Below are 19,384 nucleotides of genomic sequence, written 5' to 3' on the forward strand. Positions count from 1 at the left end.
CAAGAAGTTTACAAAATCATGGTTTGTATTCATTCTCTCCAGCCTGCAGACTTGATGTTGGCCTCACCCACTCTTGCCAACTCCACTCCCTTCCCACATCAGCCATTCCATTTCCTCCTACTGCTCCTTGTACTGTTGACATAAAAAGAAATATGTTTGCTCTCCTATAATAGGGTACCTCCAAAAGTTTGATAAAAACTAAACATAAGCTAAGAGTTGGTGTTAAATACAAACCATATCTGTAATCTAGCTGTGGGACCTGGAGCAAAGCACTTAAAACAATTTTAGCCTTAGTCAAGTGGAAGTAATTTATACTTGTCCATTTATCTGATGGGGCTCTTAGAGTTGTATGAGATACTTTTTGTGGTAACACTGCATGAATGTGTAGGACTGCTATGAAACAAGAGAGCATGACGTACTTGGTTCAAGTCCTGCTGCCTCATATGGGCACCGTAGGTGGTGTCACATGATTTCTCATGGGTCTGGTTTCACTCAGACCTGAAATGTGTGAACTGGGGGTGATTTTCATGTCCTTCTTAAAAACGGAGATACTTCTTGGTCATGATAACTAGCTTAAATTGTGCTAGCCCCAAAATCAAGTTGAAATGTATTCTTGGTCTGTGACTGTATTGTCAAAATATCTCCGTTTGCGTGGTTTGATCCGTTTGAGAGCTGAGTTTTTGGCATACTTAGAAAATTGACTGTCCTGAATCATGTGTTAATTCGCACTCACTAACAAACAGCATATGCTTGCATTAATAGTGCCCTTCTGTTCTACATCATAGCCTTCTAATTGAATCTGTTATATTAAACTTGTCTTCTAAATACACATTTAGATTGAAAGACAGCTCCTTAGTATATTGCTAGAACAGTGGGATGCTTCCACTTTTTTTTTTCTCTTTAATTATACAAACTTGCCTTTATGTAAATTGGCATATTAGGGTGACTTACTGGTGCTGAGCCATTTCCACCTCCACCATCTGAAGTCACAAAAGGAGTTGGCTGCTGCTGGTTGGCTTCCTTTGTCTTCCCCCGTACCGTGCTCTTCTTCATCCTGCTCATTCTTTTGCCAAATTCTGCCCTTGCAAAGCATCACTGCGTTTTTCTTTCTTGTCTCTAATTCAGACTCGGAAGGTTTCATGTTGCACAGGCATGTTCGAGCTGCCTTTTCATTCGTCAGATTAGGTCCCTTTCCATTCATTCCTTTTCACTTTCGTCTTCTCCTGTCTGTTCTCTCAGACTCGCTTGTCATACCCGAGCATTTAGGCAGGTAGTGCCTTCAGACAGAGATCATGGCATTAGTTGTCTTCCCGTTTGCCATCTTTGAACTTCTGTGGCCTTTTTTTCCTCATTAAGCCTATTAATAATTGTTACACATTTTCAATGTCAGTGGACCCTTCTCTAGAGGTTCAAATGGAGCAATTAGTGCATGCTTCCCAGTAGAACTGGCATTAAGGCTTGCTCCTCATTTTCTTATTTTTCTGTAACTGAACATTAAAACACATTTATTCTTTCATTATTAAAACAATACACATCAATGGCATAGAGTATCTGGAAAATGTGTATGGCTCAAAAAATTTAACAAAAAAACCTCAGCTCGCTCCTTTTTAAGAACAAATGCTTTAACATTTAATATTTCCTTTTAGGTGTTCCCCCCCTTAATTATAGTTCATATGATAACATAACCTTATTATTAAAAATAGGAATATATACTCACTACATATATATGTATATTCAGTATGCGTACATGAGTAGAATTCAAATTTTTCTTTTTTCTCAATTTATGTAACTTAAGATACATTCACTTTGCAAGTTACATGAGAGGCGCTAAACCAGAGTGACGGGAAAATTCAGTATAATCAATTATCCTTGAAAAACTAGATAATTATCTGTTGTCTTTATTATGCATATCCATAAATTTTATATTTTATAACTTATTTAACAATTGATGATATTATAGTTTAACTGCAAAATATTTTTTTACCGTCTCTTTTTGAGAGAGAGTATGAACAGGGGAGGGGTAGAGATAGAAGGGGGAGACACAAAATCTGAAACAGGCTCCAGGCTCCGAGCTGTCAGCACAGATCCCCACGTGGGACTCCAACTCATGGACTATGAGATCATGACCTGAGCTAAAGTCAGATGCTTAACCAACTGAGCCACCTAGGTGCCCCTAACTGGAAAATAATTTTAAATATATGTGATTTTATAAAAGTATTCGTACAGCACCTTCATCGGGCAGTTAGCATTATTCCCATTCTACAGATGATGAAATTGAGTGTCTACTTAATTGATCCGTAACTGAATGTGACAGTGAATGTGACAGTATTACAGGCATACTTAACCCCAAAGCCATTTCCCTTTCTGCTCAGCCACACCTTTTCATCAGGTGTCTTTGTCAATGCAATCAGAAACTCACCTTTTGCGGGGACAGAGGCATAGAATAAAGGAAAGTACCTAAGATAAAAACGTTTCCTTTTCTTCACTGTGTTTCCAGCATTTATTGATCATATGACTTTGCTTGTGTGTCACATAAGCAACGTCATTGACATGCTTGTTTTTGTTTTGGTCTTGTTATGGCCCTTACATTCCTGATAAGTCTAATTTGGCAATGCTGAATAACATCTTAGTATTTTTTCTTTCATTGAACTATATTTGACATTACTGCATCTCTGAGAAATAAGCCTCTGATTTTAATTTCTGTGTACCCTCAAGATAGCATTAACATATGGTTTACAGTAGGAAAAAAAGTCACAGAAATCTATCTAATGATTAATAAGACATCAGTACTATCATTAATAATACCCTCAGAAAAGCCTAATGGCTGCTGGGCCAGTCATCAAATGCATGCAGGGAGGGAGTGACCCTTGAATATAGTTGAAAGACCAAAACTTTGGAATCAATTTGGATTCCAATTCTATTAACCTGTCTTCATGGTCTTTGAATTACCTAAACCTGAATTACCTAACCTCCCTGAGTATGTTTCTCACTAGAAAAGTACACTTTCAAATTCCTATCATAAAGGGGGGTGCAGGGGCTGAGATATTATAGGTAACATATCTGGCATGTAGAAAGTGCTTATTACGTGTTAGTCCCTTCCCTCTGCTACTTTTCATTCATGTAGCACGAAGAAATTACGTCGATTAGAGAAATGCAACAAATAATACTTGCGTATGGAATGTGCAGGAAAAACACCTACTCAAAACCAAGAGGTGGTTTTCTTTTCCTTCACTTAGCCTTGAACTATTTGTGATTTAAAGAAAAACTTTTTTTGTGGTAAAAGAAAAACTAGACCGAGACTCAATTTTCTATCATCTTCTAAAGCTCAGACGGCTTTGTAGAAATCTCTGATACTCTGGTTTATTTGGGGGTAGTTTTTGAGGGATAAGGACAGGGTGTGGGCAGTGACTTGGTACTCCCTGAGAGCAAGCCCAGGGAGCTGTCATTATACAACCTGCCACATCTGTTTAACAACAGTGAAATATCCTCATTCCTGTGCGAGCTTAAAGGTCAAGGTAAATATCTGCCTCCCTAAAATATTCATTATCTATAGAGAACAGGGAAAATAATTTTAGGACTGCTTCTACACAATTTGAAACATTTTACACCAACCATTTTAAGCATAGAAAGTTCATAGCCAAGTAGGGAGGAGTTGAATTCCTTTTTCTTTTACAATAGTAGGACTTCATCAAGACTAAAGGTTTCACAATTCTTTCTGTAATTTTAACTGTTGGAGCTAAAAATTTTAAATTGCCCTTGGAAACTTGACAATCCTTTCTTCCTTACTGAGATCTGATGATGGAGTGTGTAGGAGCACACAGTGAGCAAATGGAATTTTCCTCGTGCCTATTTGGTAGCAAAAGAAGTGGTTTTTGTCCCTCAAATATTTTTTGACTTAGAAATCCCAAATCTAGAAATCCTTGCCTTTAATTGTTACCCTAAATAATTGTTTGCTAAATGGAGCAAAATCCTAGATAGATCTCTCCCATTTCAATTTGCAGAGTGGACAGATCTGTATGGCCTGCTTTGAATTTCTAGATTATATATATTTAAAAATAAAAGTGAGACATTCTTCAGATTAGTACAGTAGATCAAAATTAATTTTACTCTCTGTGTGAGAGGTAGAAATGAGGTTCGGTTTTGCAAAGGGGTCCGGAGTTTTGAGATTCAGATTTGATAGAAACAAATGGCATTTTAGAGGCTCAAGCATGGTAACGTTTTTGTGGGAAACACATTTGGAACCTTTTGTATCAAAGTGAGATCAAAGAACCCTCTTTCGTATGCAGGGCTTAAAGCTGTGCACGTTTAAAGCATATTTGCAGAAAAGGATTAACCATTTTCACAAAGCCTGAACTGTTTTTTTTCCTGAGTAATTGTGACAAAGAAGTTCCCTAAGTCTCCTGAGCTTTAATAACCTTACTGGAAAAATGAGATTAGTGGCTGGTTAGACTCTAACTCCTGTAAGTAACCTGTGTAGTTTCGAATGGTTACTTTCTTTCCTCACCTGGGAAATTCTTCTTCCAATGCCGAACTTGAAGGTTCAGGGCTTTGGCTTATTAAAGGGCAAGACCATAGTCCTTTAGAAGCTTGTCTAACATGAATATCCTCTGAAGTTGTACATTGATTTATAACTTTGGAGAGTTCTTAGAAATGTGTGATGGGGAAGAGGCTCTGGGAAAAGTGGGGAGGACAGACAGGCTTTGGAGTTGACTTTCCCTTAGGATCTGGACAATATGGCTATGTTACTACCAGGGCATTGGACTTAGTAGGATGAAACCTGGAAAGGACACAGCCTTTCTGCTCGCCAGTGCAAAGCTGAGCACATCACTTTAGGAGCGTTTATTGAGCATGTAGTAGTTACCTGGCACTTGGTAGGGATGGCTGAGGTACGAGACCCTGCACTCTGTGTCTCCTGATTTTAGTGACTGGATAAAATTTCCAATGTTTTTTTAACACGTGGCATGGCACTCTGTATCATTATTGAAGATTCTTTAGAGTACCTGACCTTACCTATCGAGTTACTAAGAACTTCAACCTCAGGTTTGCCTACTTTTCAAAAGAAGCTTCAGATTAGGGAAGTTGAACCACGTGATCCTTAAAAGCTTAAGATCCAGTAGCTGTGAAATACTTCAGGAAGCATCCTGGTTTGAAGCCAGAATATATCACAGGTCAAGGTTATTGAGTGTTTCACTTTAATGGGAACTTTGAACTTGGGGTTTTCTCATCTTTGTATCCCAACTTCTGTCTCCTGCCCATTTTAGGGTCTTGGAATCAATTTTCTTTCTTCTAGTTACTTCCTTGGGGTGAACATCTCTAGTAATCATTAAGTTCTGAGAAGGAGGAGATAACCATTTGGCTCTGCTCTTTCAGCTAAAAGCTGGACCCAAATCTTACAAGGTGGTTCAGTACACATTAGGATTGAATTACACATTCAGGACTAAGATTCTCAGGGTTCCTTCAGAAATTTTCAGTCACACAGAATAATAATGTATATATAAAATGCTAAACTCTAGTATGTTTTTGGAATTAATGCTTCATACCATATTTTTAACCTGCTTTTCTTTAAAGGGACATGTTTAAAATAATACCATTTCATAAAACAGACATTCCCAATCCCGATTTTTATGATTCTTTTTAAAACAATTTTTTAAAATGTTTGTTTATTTTTGAGAGAGAGACAGAGACAGAGCATGAGATGGGGAGGGGCAGAGGGAGAGGAAGACACAGAATCTGAAGCAGGCTCCAGGCTCTGAGCTGTCAGCACAGAACCTGACATGGGGCTCAAACCCATTGACCACAGGACCATGACCTTAGCCAAAGTCAGTCGCTTAACGGACTGAGCCACCCAGTCAGTTTTTGTGATTCTTGCTGATGCTACATCCACTGGAGGGAGTATATCCCTTCCTATCTTTTTTTTCAAGTTTATTTTTGAGGGAGAGGCAGAGAGTGAGTGGGAGAGGGGCAGAGAGAAAGGGAGAGACAATCGCAAGCAATCTCCACACTGTCGGCACAGAGCCTGATGTGGGGCTCCATCTCACAAACCATGAGATCATGACCTGAGCCAAAAGCAAGAGTTGGACGCTTAACCAACTGAGCCACCCAGCCCCTGCACTTATCTAAGTATCCTGCAGTTATGTCAAATTTTCAATTGTTTAACTATAATAAAACCTTTTTGAGGGACTTTTTCACTTTGTATTCAGTCCGTACAACAGGCTGGCACAAGGCTGAAACTCAAATAGTTGAACAAGTGAATGGATTTTAATACCAAGGAGATGATGGCTTTGGTGTCTCTATGTGTGAAGAGAGCAAGCAGAGTAGCTGAAATTAACAAGTGAGCGGGCAAACTCCTTAATGAGTGAGGCAGGTCTTTGGGCTATTTTTACATTGGATTTTGTGGGTATTCTTTGGAAAATGAATTCAAGTTTCCTTCCATGACTAACTTAGAGTTTCACTTCAACACCTACTCTACCAACACTTATTCTGCTCCTTAAATCTCTGAATAAGCCCTATAATGTGAATGCTATAGAATGTTCATGCTTTAAAATACCATCTTTGAGCCACCATCCTCTAATGTTACAAAAGGTTTTGTAAATTGCTAACATTTCTGGAAGTTCTTGATAATATCTTCGTGTCTCTTAGGGTTCGAGGCAGCAAGTAAGGACGAACATCAGAGGAAATTGAAGTTAGTCAAGGGGCTTTAAGATAAAGGCAGTTCTGAAGGCATTTAGGTGGTCTGCCCTTGGGTTTGGCAATGACCAGAACCTGTGTTGGCTCACCTGGATCTAGCAGCAGCACAGCACTGGGCAAGGGCAGGGGTTCCAGTGCTGAGGACCCTGGGTTCCAGCCCTGGCTCAGCTGCTGACCCAGCTTGTAACCACATGCCATCGCTTTCCCTTGCATGACCCCTGTTTCCTAGAAGGAGGCAATGTCCTTTCTCAGAGTGATTAGAAGAGCCACAGCATAACCTGGAACAGTGATTTATGGGTGGTAAAGTCATGCTTACATGAACTAGTTAATCAGTTCCATGATGGCCCTTTAAATGACAGTGTTATTATCCATGCCAGTGGTTCTTAGCAGAAGTTGCTATATAGTAAATGTTGAATAATGCAGAAATAGTTGCAGCAACCTCTGTGATCCAGAAGGATCTACTTTTGCTGTGGTTAAGACATTTTCACACTCCTAACCTTAGCATGTGCTTTGACCGTATGTCATGAAGGAAAGAAGGTGAGACTAAAGTAGATGTGGTTATAGGGCAGTGGCCCAATGTGTGATGTGGTGGGCCAGGTCAGACGGGATGTTGGGATGTGTTAAAGGAAGCCCCAAGAGGGCAAATATTTTTGGTTTGCTTTTGTTCACTGCCCTGTCCTTGGTGCTTTGGCTCATGCCTGGCCCATAGAATCTATGAATTGAACGTTAGGTTAGTGAGGTCTGTGGGATGGGACTGTATTTGCCCCATCAGTGACCATACCCTTATTTTATTCAGTGTAAGTAGGCAAGTAAAACTACTTACATAGATATTTTAGAGTCCTCATACTAATCGCTCCTGATAAGAGATTGTTTATCCTATGTTGTGGAGCCTGTAGCCTGTGCAGGAAAGTGAGCTGGACATGGTGGGGACATAAGTGCGTCTTCTAGGAGTTTACTATTCAATGAAGCAGTATGGAGGTGGCAGGAGAGAGTACATTTTGAGTGGGAACAAACAGGGAAGACTTTGGGAAGGAAGTGATGATCGAGTTGAGCCATAAAGATAGGCACAATTCTGACAGCTGGGGCCACTACTTGGAATGGCAGTTTAAAGCTTTGTGGCATATGTGTGTGTTAATTCAAACATTAAGTCATTAAGTTCTTAGTCATGTAAATGGACAGCCAAGAGTTGGTGGATGTGACAGGTGAGGCTGTTGAGTGTTGTTGAGACTCTGGGCAGGGAAGTACACTCAGGAAATGAGGAGGCCGTATTCCCTACAGAAAAGTAAAGCTGAATTGTGGAAGTTTATAAACTATATTTGTGTTGGAATAAAGACTGTGAGGTTAAAAATGGCTCAGTTGATGTTTCCTTTGTTTTGTTCTTCTGGATACCTGTTGACCAGGAAGGTTATTAGCCTCATCAAGGCCAAGACATATGCAAAGGAGGAATCTTAGAGACTTGGGTATCTGAACACTAGAGTTTTCATTGGATGAGAAGCTTTAATTTTACAGGTCCTTGTAGATTATTTGTTAAACCTCAGATTTTCCAGGAGGGTCCAAGCTGAGCCACTGGACCAGTCCTACAAGATTGTTAAGAAAAGTTGTTGGGAGTGGACCATGCTTTAATCGATTTGAGGCTGGCAGAATTCTCTGGCATCATGTCTATGAAATATGATGGCTATGCTCATTCTATTTAGTAATTTTAACCCGTACTTCAGCATTGCATTTTTTTTTGCTAGCAGTGACATATTGTAAACTCCAAAGGCAAATCTATTTTTCTGATGTTTAAATAACCCTGTCTGTCAGTGTTCATTGTTGAATTGCCTGACTTTTTTTCTAGTTTTTGTCTCAGGTGTTTATTTGATGAACACTACCCTTATCAGATATTTTCGTTGATTTCTAGCTATTGTGGACGATGAAAGGCTCTCTGCAGAGGAAATGGATGAGAGGAGGAGGCAGAACATTGCTTATGAATATCTGTGCCATCTAGAGGAAGCCAAAAGGTAAGCTCCCAATGCAGTCTATTTGTGCACCTTCTCCTACGAATTTTGGGATACCACACTTTAAAAAAAATGTTTTACTACTTACTCTGGAGAGAAAGTGCACGAGTCGGGGAGGGGCAGAGGGAAAGGAGGACAGAAGATATGACATGGGCTCTGTGCTGACAGCAGAGAGTCCAATGTAGGGCTTGAAGTCATGAACTGTAAGATCATGACCTGAACCAAAGTCGGACGCACAATCAACTGAGCCACACAGGTGTCCCTTCGATACATAGTTTTAACAACTTACTTGGACATTTATTGGTAGCAGTGTAAGAGGAGAAGAACCACCTGTCTTTTTGTAAATGGTCAGGCAGAATTAAGAAAAAGTTGCCGCCACAGCCAGGGTCAAGGCACTAGAGGGGAGGCAGCTACTCCTTTTGCTTCCTCACATTCTCCCAGGGAATCTCTGGGCCATATCCAGATAATTTCAAATTCCTCATCTCACTGATTTGGATGTGAGGGCGCAGCAAAGATTTAAATCAACTTCCTTTTTTTTTTTTTTGTTTTCAATTTTAATTCCAGCTTTGCTAACATACGGTGCGAGTTTTGGGTGTGCGGTGTGATTGAGCAATTCTATACACTACTCGGTGTTCATCATGATGGGTGTACTTGAATTTCCTTTTCCCCAGACCTTCCTCAGATATTTTGTCATCCTAACCCTATAGAGTAATTATAAATACTCTATAGGACAGTATCATTTTTTCCATTTTTTAAAATTTTATTTTATTTTTTAAGTAGTTTATTGTCAAATTGGTTTCCATACAACACCCAGTGCTCTTCCCCACAAGTGCCCTCCTCCATCACCACCACCTCTTTTCCCCCTCCCCCTTCCCCTTCAACCCTCAGTTCATTTTCAGCATTCAGTAGTCTCTCAAGTTTTGCATCCCTCTCTCTCCCCAACTCTGTTTCCCCCTTCCCCTCCCCCTGGTCCTCCATTAGGTTTCTCCTGTTCTCCTGTTAGACCTATGAGTGCAAACATATGGTATCTGTCCTTCTCTGCCTGACTTATTTCGCTTAGCATGACACCCTCAAGGTCCATCCACTTTCCTACAAAGGACAGTATCATTTTGAACTGAAGTCCATCGGTCACTAGGCTAGAGAGTAGGTTTATGACTGCAATCTCCATTTTAATCCATGGGTGTGTGACTGCTTAGGATATGTTGTCTCTAAAATCATATTGACTCTTTCTTTTTAGATTATGAGTAAATGTTGGGTTCTCTGAGGAGAAAGTGAAGATAAACTAATTTGCACTTAGGCCTCTGTATCAGAGGAACCAGAAGAACTTTGTCCTGTGCTGAGTGGACACTACAATGCCTATAGGCAGCGAGTTAGATTCTGATTTAGTGCTTTGTGCTGTGATTGAACAACACTGTCGTTCTTTGGACAGACAATATGTGCCAGCGCTCCTAAGTATATAGAAAGAAACATTTAGGTAATCGTCACTTGTGTGAATTATCTCTAATCACTGATAAATAGCTATCTACAGAGCTAGAGGAATGAGGCTTTTAATCAGGTGTTGTGTAGAAGAACATTCAGTGACACATGAGATAATTTGGCCTCAGGATGGCTTGAAAGGGGGTTTCTCAAGGTTGTTTAGTGTTTTAACAGTGTCTTGTAGCTCTAAGCTCTGAAAACTACTTTTAAAGGTTATTAAATACGTGATGTCGACAGGTTGCAGGTCACTGGAAACAGAATCAGCCTAAGATTGTTCAAAACATGCTTTTCGTCAAGTTGTTATAATAAAGTTAGATAAGGAGAGTGGTTCATAAACATTCCAAATAAACATGCTTTCACAGAAAAAGTTTGTTTGGAAAGAGTTACTGGAAGCTTTCTCCGTACACACATGTTGAGTTCTAAATTTTTGCCTCTCAGTTTTTCTAAATGAGAAGCAGTGTCACACTGGGGGAGATGTGTGCCTCGGAGTCAGTGGGCTGGACTGCCTGGTCCCAGCATTACCACTTGGGAGCTGTGTGACCTTGGGCACAGCACCTAACCTGTGGGAACTTCAGTGTTGGCTCCTCTGTGATGGGATGATAAAAATGTTAGTACAGTAATGAGCTTTCATTGTGTCATAAAATGCGTAAATTAGGGGCGCCTGGGTGGCTTAGTAGGTTAAGTGTCGGACATCAGTTCAGGTCATGATCTCGCAGTCTGTGAGTTTGAGCCCTGCATCAGGCTATGCACTGACTGTGTGGAGCCTGCTTGGGATTCTCTGTCTCTTCCTCTTTCCTTCTTTTTCTCTCTCAAAATAAATACACTCAAAAAAATCTAGGAGTTTCTAATGTAAAGCTAGATTTAACTATTACTTTAAAAAATGCATAAAGTAAAAATAAAAATAATTTAGTGTCACTTGCCCTAATTCATGGTTATCCCGCCCCCACAAATCACCTAAGAGAAAGAAGGCATAAATGTTCTGTAAACCTAACAGTGCCAGTCAGGTCTATGGTGATAAGCATAGTTTTCTCCTGAATGTATCAAATGTATCAATACAGCTTGACAGCTTGTCATAGTGTTTTCAGAACTTTGTAGTTGAATTTTGTTTTAGAAAAGTCAACATAACAGCTCAGGTTTTTTGAAGAAAGTTTCCTTAGAAATGGTTTTACTGTAAGAAAAGACTATACAACTTTTTCTCTAAGGTGCCTTTGTAAATTTATTTTACAAGAAGAGATTAGATATAATATGTATTTATGAATTTAATAAGACCTGAACATTTTTGGTGACTTTTAGGGAACCTGATTTTTGGTCATGGAATTTGTAAAAATTATGTGGCCGTTAATATATATTAATATGTCAGGTATGATTTCAGATAGCATAGTACATAGTACTGATGGTCCTGAAATAAATGAAGGGGTGAATTAGTCTCTGTCCAAAAACTTGAGAGGGTTTGGTACATGATTCTTTTTATAATGCTAATGCCTTAGGACTTTGTCATATTGGGTTTATTATGGTGCATGCATGTGTATGTGTTCATGTGAGTGTGGTTGGCTTAAAATATTGAGTTTCTACTAAATGGTAAACCTAGAATGTGTAAGCGTAGTGAGGATCTGTCTCTTGTTTCTTAGTTCAGTTCAGAACTGATCAGATGTACTTTGACTAAAAATGTGTAGGTTGTCTTTGTGCCTCTTTTTGGTTCCACAGGTAAGAACTGGAAGGATAGGTTGTATGTTCTTAGAACTCAGAATTTGTGAAAACTCAAAATTGTAACCGTCTGTTGCATCTTTCACCTCGGCTTTCTTCATTTCAAGATTTGTGATAATTAATAATAAACCATTTAAAAGTTACTTCATTTGCAGAAGATACCACTACTAACAGAAATAGGGTGATGGACCCCAGTGACAACAAATGTGTATAAGACAACCTACATGAAATGGATAGATTCCCAGAGAGATGTAAACTATCAAAACTGACTCAAAGATAAACAAAAAATCTGAATAGACTTAGAACAAATAAAAAGGTAAAGTTAGTGTGCAAAAAATTGCCCACTTTCCAAAAACATATAAGAGGAGGGAACACTTGCCAACCCATCCTACTATGACTGATTTTTTCTTTGATAGCAAAACCAGGCAAAGTAACCTGAAGAAAATAATAGACCTATATGCCTTATGAGTACAAATACAAAAATCCTCAACAAAATGCTAGCAAACCAAGTCCAGCAACATAAATAAAGCATTATATACCACTAAGTGGGATTTATCCCAGGAATGTACAAGTTTTGTGTAATTCAAAAGTCAATCAAGACAAATTAACAAGGAAAAAATGATCTTTCAACAAATAATCCTGATGCAACTGGAAATAGTTAAGCATAAAAATGAATTTGGATCCCTATCCCATGCATAATCTAATGTAAAAACCACAGCTGCAAAACTCCTAAAAGAAAACAGGTGTAAATCTTTGTGATTTGGGGTTAAGTAATGGCTTCTGAGACTTGACATCAAAAGCACAAGCAAAAAAGAAAATAGATAAATTAGCATTACAAGAGTTAAGCCTCTTTTGACTCAAAGGACTTCAAGAAAGTAGAAAGACAACCCATGAAATGGGAGAAAATATTTGCAAATTCTTTATCTGATAAGAGATTTGTATGGAGACTGTATAAATTTTTTTTTCTTTTTTTAAAGGAAGCATGCATGTGGGTGTGAGCAGGGGAGGGACAGAGAGAGAAGGAGAGAGAGAATCTCAGGTAGACTCCACACTGGGCGGGGCTTGATCTCACCACCCTGAGATCATGATAGGAGCCAAAATCAAGAATCAGAAGCTTCACTGACTAAGTCACCCAGGTGTCCCTATAGAGAACTTTGATATCTCAACATAAAAAGTAAAAACCTATTTTTAAAGTGGGCAGATGTTTTGAATGGCATTTCACCAAATAAGATACAAATAAGGACAGGGTGTTTAACATCAGTTGTAAGGGAAATGCAAAGGAAAACCACAGTGAGATACTACTTCACACTAGAATAGTTATAATGGAAAAGACCAAAAATATCAAGCATTTGTGAGGATGCGGGAAGGTGCTGGTTGAGTTGCAAAATGGTGCAGCTACTTTTTACAACATTCTGGGGTCACCTAGGTGGTTCAGTTTGTTGGGTGTCCACTCTTAATTTCAAGTCAGGTCATGGCATCAAGCCCCACATCGGATTCTGCACTGAGCATGGAGCGAGTTTAAGATGATCTCTCTCCCTCTGTTTCTCTCCCCTACTTGGAAACACTCTCTCAAAAATGTTAAAGATATAAAACATTCTGTCAGGACCTTAAAAAATTAAACATGAAGTTAACATATAACCCAGCAATTCCACTACCAGGTATGTACCCAAGAAAACTGAAAACCTGTGTGTACACAGAAAACCTGCATATAAATGGTCATTGAAGTATTATTCATGGGAGCAAAAAGCAGAAACAACCCAAATGTCCATCTACTGATGAAGAAACAAAATACAATAAATCCCTACCATGAAATAGTAATTATCTATAAAAAATGGTACTAGCAAATCAAATTCAACAGTTTATAAAAAGAACTGTATGAATCACAACCACGTGAGATTTATCCCAGGTATGCAAAGCTACTTTGTATTTGGAAATCAGTTAACATGATCTGTCACATCAACAGACTAAATAAGAAAAATTACATGATTATGTCAATATATCAGTGCAGAAAAGGCACTTAAAATCCAAACTTATTCAAGAAAAAAGTCTTAGTTAACTAGGAATCAAGAGAGAACACTCTCAGTTTTAGAAAGACTGTGAAGAAAAAGCATGCTTAAAGCAAACATCATATTTAATGGTGAGAAACTCCATGTTTTTCCATTAAGATCAGATACAAGGCAAAGAACATTTCTTTTCACCACTCCTTTTTCAACTTCAAACTGGAAGCTCTAGTTAATACAATAAAAAAAGAAAAGATAGATCGAAAAGGAAACTATGAAACTGAGTTTCTTCCTAGATGACATGATTGACTATGTAAAAATTCTAAGAATTTTTTAAAAACTGGAACAAATAAGCAGTTATAGCAGGATACAAGATTTTATATAGTCTGTTGTTTTCCTGTATATCAGCAATGCACAAGTGGAATTGGAAATTAAGAACACAATTTCATTTACATTAGCACTCAATAAATGAATTATTTAGGTATAAATTTAATAAAATATGCACAAAATCTATATGAGGAAAACTATAAAACTTTGAACTGGAAGAAAGAACTAAATAAATGAAGAGATATTCCACATTCATGCATAGGAAGACAATATTGCTAAAATGTTACTTCTTCCCAACTTGATCTATAGATTCAATGCAATGCCAGTCAGAATCTCAAGTTATGTTTTGCATATTGACAACCTGATTCTATAGTTTATATTGAGAAGCAAAAGACATAAAATTGCCAACACAATATCGAAGGAGAACAAAGTTGGAAGACTAACGCTACCAGATTTCAAATTTAATATAAAAAATGCAGTGATCAAGACAGTGGCATTGGTGAAACACTAGGCACATAGATCAGTGAAAGAGAATAGAGAACCCCAAAATAGGCCCTACAAGTATAGTCAATTGACCTTTGACAAAGGAGTAAACCAATACAATGGAACAATGATGGCCTTTTCACCAAATGGTGTTGGAACAACTGGATGTGGAGACAGTGAATCCAGACCTTAGACCCTATACTCCTCACAAAATACACCACTATACCCTTCACAAAAAATATGTCAAGTGGATTACACTCACATGTAAAAAGAAAACCTGTGGAAGTTTTAAAAGGTAACAAATGAGGGGACACTTGGGTGGCTCAGTCAGTTAAGCATCAGACTCCTGATTTCAGCTTAGGTCATGATCTCACATTTAGTAGGATCTAATCCCACATCAGGCTCTGTGCTGACAGTGCAAAGCCTGCTTGGGATTCTCTCTCTCTCCCTCTGCCTCTCCCCCCACTGTGCACACGCACTGCACTCATCGTCTCTCTTTCCCCCTACCTCCCTCCCTGCCTCTCTTTTTCTTCAAATAAACATTTTTAAAAAAGATAACAAAGGAGAAAACTGAGATGAACTTAAGTAGCTTTTAAGATAGAGCATCAGTGGCATGAAAGAAAAAAATTGGTAAGCTGGATTTCATTAAAACTTTTTGCTTTGTAAAAGGCAGTATCAAGAGAATGAGAAGATAGTCCACAGGCTGGTAGAAAATATCTAGCAAAGACCTATCTGATACAGGATTGCTATCTAAAATATGTTAAGAGCTCTTAAAATTCAAAAATAATAAAATAGCTAGGTCAAAAAATAGGCTAAAAACCTTAACAGACACATCTCTGAAGATACACAGATGGCAAATAAGCGTAGGAAAAGATGCTCCACATCATATGTCATCAAGGAAGTACAAAATAAGATAAGATACCACTATACAATTATCAGGATGGTCAAAATCTGAAAGACAACTCCAAATGCTGCAAAGATTTAGAGCACAGGAACTGTCATTGCTCATGGAAATACAAAGTGGTATAGTCACTTTGGGAGATAGCTTGACAGTTTATTAAAAAACCAAATATACTCTTACCATACCATCCAGCAATTGTGCCCCTATTATTTAACTGATGGAGTGAAGTCTAAGGTCCACACAAAAAACTTGTGTATGGATTTTGAAAGACTTTTTTTTAGTAATAGCCAAAAGTTGGATGTGACCAGGATGTCCTTCAGGGGGCGAATAAACAAATAACATGATGGCGTAGCCAAACAGTGGAATATTATTCTTTGCTAAAAAGAAATGAACTATCAAGCCATGGAAAAACGTACAGGAACCTTAAATGCATATTGCAGAGAAAAAAGCCCATCTGAAAATGTTACATCCTATACGATTCCAACTATGACATTCTAGCAAAGGCAAAACTATGGAGACAGTAAAACTATTAGTAGTTGGGAAAGGAGGGTGGACAGATAGAGCACAGAAGGCTTTTAGTGTAGTGAAAATACTCCATATGACACCACAGTGATAAATGTCATTATATATTTATCTAACAAACCCAACAGTGAACCATGTGAAACTATGGAATTTGGATGACTATGATAGGGTCACCATTTATAACAAATGTAGGTTCATCAGTTATAACTAATGTTCTGGCTCAGTTGGCAGAGTGTGCAACTCTTAATCTTAGTGTTGTAAGTTGGAGTCCCATGTTGAGTGAAGAGATTGCTAAAAAGAAAACCTTTCAAAAAAATGAATAAACATACTGATACAGACTTCAACCTGAGTGGACACTAAAAGTAGACTGAGTGAAAGAAGCCAGATACAAAAGGCCACTTATTATATAATTCCATATTATATGAAGTGACCAGAAAAGGCCAATCCATGGAGATAGATGGTAAATCATTGGTTGCCTAGGCCTGGGAGAATCGAAGGGATGGAGAGTGACCAGTTATTGCTATGTATTAGTTACTGTAGTTAAAATTAATTGTGGTGATGGCTACATCACTCTGTGCTAAAACCCACTCAGTTGCAGACTTTAAAAGATAAATGTATGGTATATAAACTATATCTTATTAGAGCTGTTAAAAGAAAAGTTCCTTTGACCAGACTAACTTGGAGAAGTGCTTAGTAAACTTATTAAATAAGATTAAACAGTATTCAGTAGAATAAATGGGCGTAGAAGGTATGCCTAAGATACATGGGTTCCAAACACTTCACTTTATAGTTTTCTGAGCATCCACCATGCTTACACTGGTATGGTAGGGTCACTTTGGAGGATGGAGATCAGGCATCTAATAATGTGCTCAAAACACCTACTGTTCACTCAAAGCTTTTACTCATGAGTTTAAAGTTCTTTTCTTCACTTACATTTGCTCTTTTACTCTTTCTATATGTGTGTGCCGGAGTATCTCCCTGTATCCAGCTTATCACTCTCATAAATATCTCTCCTATATTCACCTCTCTATCCCACCATGAGCTTTGGAAGCCTTCTGACTCCTCTTGATAGATGACTGCAGTGGTGTCTGACTAGGTTTCCCACCCCTCTCGCCCCTTTAATCCTTGATCGTATATACCATAGTCAAATGAATTTCTTCAAAACTCTGATCTGTTCTGGCCAACCCTGTTGAAAACCACTCAGTGTTTTCTCAGTTCTCATAGAATAAAGACCAGACTCCTTTACAGGGTCTCATAAACTCTGTATGGTCCTGTTCTTAAAGACACTCCAGTTTTATATTGTGCCCTCTTCCTTATGGCTCTATATTCCAGCCACGTTGACCCCTTTTCCATGCTCCTTCTTACACAGGACTTCTGCATGTGCTATTCCCTTTTCCTGTTTATCTATTCAGACTCAACTGTGTTTAGATTTCAGCTCACTTTTTCAGGGAGTACTTCTTTGGCATGCCCATCTAGGTCAAATACCCCTATTATAACATGACATCATATCTGTCACATAGTTGAATGAATTACTTAATGCTTGTATTGGATTACTATCATTTGTTCACTAACGGGGATTCATCATATTCTGTTTCCTGTATGTTTTAGTTTTCCAGGAGGTAATCAGTAGAATGTGAATTAGACTCATGGTAGACAAGATTCTACATGGTTTGGCAGGACTGCCAGCCTAAAGTAAAATTTAGTCTTTGTCTCAGTGGCAAATTCTATATTGTAGTTAGATGGTACAAGTTCTTCCTGCCATATATATGACCCAGTGGGCTATGAAGCTGGGAATCCTAGACAGTTGGATACCACAGTGAACTAGAAGTGACCCAGAAAAGGGCATAGAGTATTTTTCAATGAATGAATAAATGACTAAATGAAGAGCAGAGGAGGTAACCTGTATTTTAAAGATGACTTGTGGCTGAAATAATTGCTGATAGCTGATAAAATTATGCCATCTGGGCATATGGACTTATTGATTAAGTCTCAAAATACTAGTATTAGTGACAAGGGAACATACGAAAGGCATCTTTTTAGGACCAAAAAGAAGAGATACTTGCTTTATAAAATGGCTCTTGACCCTGTGTTTCCCCACAGGCTAACATGTTTACATGATGTCACAATGAGCCAATCATAATTTTGTTGGGAGACAGAGGATGTCTGGTATGTGTACTAGTTATCCGTGACTGTGTAATAAATTACTCTAAAACTTAGCTTAAAACAATATTTATCTCACAATTTTTGGAAGTAAGAAATCTGATTCTAGTTTAACTGAGTCCTCTGGCATTCGGTCTCTCATAAAGCTTCAGTCATCACTCATCACAGGTCCAAGCAGAACAGATCTTCCAAGCTCCGTCATGGTGTTGGCAGGATTCAGTTCCTGATGGACGTTTGGACTGAGGACCCCAGTCCCTTGCTGCTGTTGGCCACAGGCTTCCCTCAGTTCCTTGACATATGGACCTCTCTGTGGGGCAGCTCACAGTATGGCAACTGGCTTTCCTCAGCAAGCAAGCAAGAAAGGGCAAGTAAGATGGAATCCAGAGCCCTTTTGTAACCCATTCTCAGAAGTGCTATCCAATAGTTCACTGTATTCTCTTCATTGGAATCAGGTTACTAAATCCAGCCTGTGTTTTAAGGGGAGAAGATTCCAGAAGGGCGTGAAGTCTAGAAGGCAGGAATCATCAGGGGCCATCTTACAAGCTGCCTTCTATGGGTTGTATACATATCTTTTGCAATTGATCCCAGAAAAGGAGGAGATCCTTTTTATTAATGTCAAAGACCAGATCAGATATAGGATGGCATCTTGGTCTAAATGATTATGGTACTAAGGTTATTTATGCCTTGATAGTTCTAAAAATTTTTTTTTGAAGTTTATGTATTTGAGAGAAAAGGTGTGTGCAAGTGAATGGGGGAGGGGCAGAGAAAGGAGAGAGAATCCTAAGCAGGTTCTGTGCTGTCAGCCGCTTAACTGAATGAGCCACCAAGTGCCCTGATAGTTTTGAATTGTGAACTATTTTGGACTAAGCTGTTCACTCCTCTGCCATTTAAAATAATACTAAATGGACTTTTAAGTTTTCTTTTCGGGTAAGCCCTAGAAGCTGTCTTTATCGTTTCTTTACTGTGGGAATTTTGCTGAAATGGGGCTGTCAGACAAGTCTACTACTTCATTGGGCTTTGAAAGTAAATCCCACCATTTAAACTAAAGGGGTTAATTTTCCAAAAAAGAATTTGTCCTGCCGAGTAAATTTCATACTAACTTCTGCAAAATATATTTGAATAATGAA

The 19,384-nt window shown here is 38.5% G+C and overlaps 1 protein-coding gene across 1 annotated transcript in view; it reads left to right on the forward strand.

Moving 5' to 3' along the window:
- Positions 1-19,384, forward strand: part of IQGAP2 (IQ motif containing GTPase activating protein 2) — a 278,242-nt gene that overhangs the window by 39,252 nt on the left and 219,606 nt on the right. Inside the window, exon 2 of the mRNA XM_029942461.1 lies at positions 8,588-8,687. Within this exon, the coding sequence (XP_029798321.1) occupies positions 8,588-8,687 (100 nt within the window). The remainder of the gene's footprint in view (positions 1-8,587; positions 8,688-19,384) is intronic.

Source organism: Suricata suricatta, chromosome 6, assembly GCF_006229205.1.
Source record: "Suricata suricatta isolate VVHF042 chromosome 6, meerkat_22Aug2017_6uvM2_HiC, whole genome shotgun sequence".
Lineage (NCBI taxonomy): Eukaryota > Metazoa > Chordata > Mammalia > Carnivora > Herpestidae > Suricata > Suricata suricatta.